This window comes from Trachymyrmex septentrionalis, unplaced genomic scaffold, assembly GCF_001594115.1.
Source record: "Trachymyrmex septentrionalis isolate Tsep2-gDNA-1 unplaced genomic scaffold, Tsep1.0 scaffold87, whole genome shotgun sequence".
Taxonomy (NCBI): domain Eukaryota; kingdom Metazoa; phylum Arthropoda; class Insecta; order Hymenoptera; family Formicidae; genus Trachymyrmex; species Trachymyrmex septentrionalis.
In genome coordinates this window covers 1,846,370-1,848,518 of record NW_017306059.1, presented here as the reverse complement: position 1 = coordinate 1,848,518, position 2,149 = coordinate 1,846,370, and the positions used below count along the sequence as shown (strand labels likewise).

Genomic DNA, 2,149 nt, shown 5'->3' with positions numbered 1-2,149 from the left:
GTCGTGTACAAATGTCGAATCAGACAAGATCCTCTTTTTCGACTGACATCCATCGGAATTGGTATACGTCACATGTACCAACCGCGAGATAGAATAAAAGAGACTTTTTGTGGTGATTTCTTGATGACAAAAAGACATTCAGAAAAATCCTCATTGCAATAATCACTGCTAATATCCATATTACCATAATTTTAATTTCTGGAAATGTTCGTTTCTACCTAATGTAGATTTACTTCGATTTACTTACTTAACGAATACTATAGCGAATATTTGTAATTAGTTTTTAAACGAAAAGTTTAAGAAATTATAATTATCTATATTTAAGTGTTTGATATCTTTGATTGATCTTTATTTAATTTATATTTGTTTACGTGGACAATTTAGATACTATTCTAAGTGACAGTTTATCTTATTGAGTAGTGCAACTACCATGGTATATAATTACATAATTTTCTAATAAAGTCTTAATATTTTATTTTTGTAGCTTCCATCTGGGATTGAATTTTCAAATGGAATTGAATCCATGATGTCGCGTCTTCTTCTACCTGTTCCATTAGTTGCTGCTGTGGTGGTGGTGGTGGTAGTGGTGGTGGTAGTTGTTTTATGGCATCGGGGTTTACAACAACATTTCTTACATTTCTTTGTTTTAAAAAAGAAGGATTCCTTCGCACAGAACAGAGAACGTCGTTATTTTTCGGAAATTTATCGATAAATGGAATGTTTGAATTAAGACTTACGGATTCCTGGAACATGGCACACACCACGATCGTCAAGATCAAGAACACCACTGATAGTCTCATATTGTATTCTTGTGTTGCTAATGTTTGCACTGTGAATACTCGCGTCGCAGTAGCGACATTTATACTGTGCCGCTGAATAACAATTTACTTGTTAAGCATTGACAATGAATATGGTACACATCTGTTTTGCCATTTGTCATAGCTCACTGTCAAGTATATTCCATATAATAGAGAATAATAACAAAGTATCAATATGTTCCGCATTCTTTTAGGCACATGTCTCTGATATGAAACAATTGTTATACTCACAAGTCGTATTAAGTTAAATGCAAATACTGTTGTACCATTTTTTTTTTATATACTTATAATAGTTTAAATCATTTATACACACACACACACACACACACACACACACACACACGCACGCACGCACGCACGCACGCACGCACGCACGCACGCACGCACGCACATAGTATTTTATTTTATTTATCATGGTGTCCAGCAAAATCTGGCTAGTCAATTCAAGGATAATTCCAGAACATTCCAGGTAAAAATCCTGGCTTTTCCAGAATTTATCCCATCCATTAATTTTCATTATTTAATTAATTTTCATCAATTTGCACATTATTGTATGCTTTATATTTAAGTTAAGATTCTATATCACAAGAATGAATTAAACAAATTTGGAACAATATTATTTATTACTTAAATAATATCAAACATACCGTCAACACAAACAATTTGTCTACTACCTATGTTCTATTTTAGATATTAAATTCAAGTTTCTTATTTTCTATTCGTAACTTATTGTATCTTTAACTTGGCGTGAACTAGGTGGTAAAATATCTAAAAGTATCTTAAATCTAAAAGTACTTCAAAAAATACAACGGATCTCCCACTAAATAAAAATTCAACCACAAATAAAATATTCAAAATTATAAGAAAATTATGTTTATTAAAATTTTAATCAAATTAGTAACAATTTTTAAAGTTAAAGAAATCAATGTGTAGGTCGTGACATACTCGACCTAGCCGGATTAAAGAAGGACTTCCCCAAACACAATTTTTCTTCTTATTTTTTTCTTTTTTTACGCTTTAATTTTTTTTAGAAAGAATGATACATTCCAGGCAAGTCCTGAAATTTCAAGGGTTTTCTAAGAATTTTCCAGAATATATAAAATTCCAGTATAATTCCAAGATCCATGGATATTTAAAAACCGCTGGACACCATTGTTTATGCATAAACTTTAGTATTTTATAATGTCGATAACGATTTAATCCCTCAAGTGACATCTCTCAAATAAGAATTCAGACGTAGATCAGTATTAAATTTTGGCGAAATACCGATCCTGTACCGAAAAATGAGTTTCCTATTTTAAATATTGGACCAGTATTTAAAAAACATTGAT

At 31.1% G+C, this 2,149-nt stretch overlaps 1 protein-coding gene across 1 annotated transcript; it reads right to left on the bottom strand.

Moving 5' to 3' along the window:
• Positions 1–332: 332 nt before the first annotated feature.
• LOC108755354 lies at positions 333–824 on the bottom strand. Its single transcript, XM_018498283.1, has 2 exons — positions 738–824; positions 333–663 (listed from the first exon to the last, which is right to left on the bottom strand). The coding sequence occupies exons 1-2, from the start codon at positions 798–800 to the stop codon at positions 454–456; spliced, it is 273 nt and encodes a 90-aa protein (XP_018353785.1). The 5' UTR covers positions 801–824; the 3' UTR covers positions 333–453.
• Between the last annotated feature and the right edge of the window lie 1,325 nt (positions 825–2,149).

Coding starts and splice junctions, on each gene's coding strand:
- LOC108755354 (XM_018498283.1), bottom strand. CDS start 800: ATGAGACTATCAGTGGTGTTCTTGATCTTGACGATCGTGGTGTGTGCC. Junction 664..737: donor GTGCCATGTTCCAGGAATCC/GTAAGTCTTAAT, acceptor TTCTGTGCGAAG/GAATCCTTCTTTTTTAAAAC.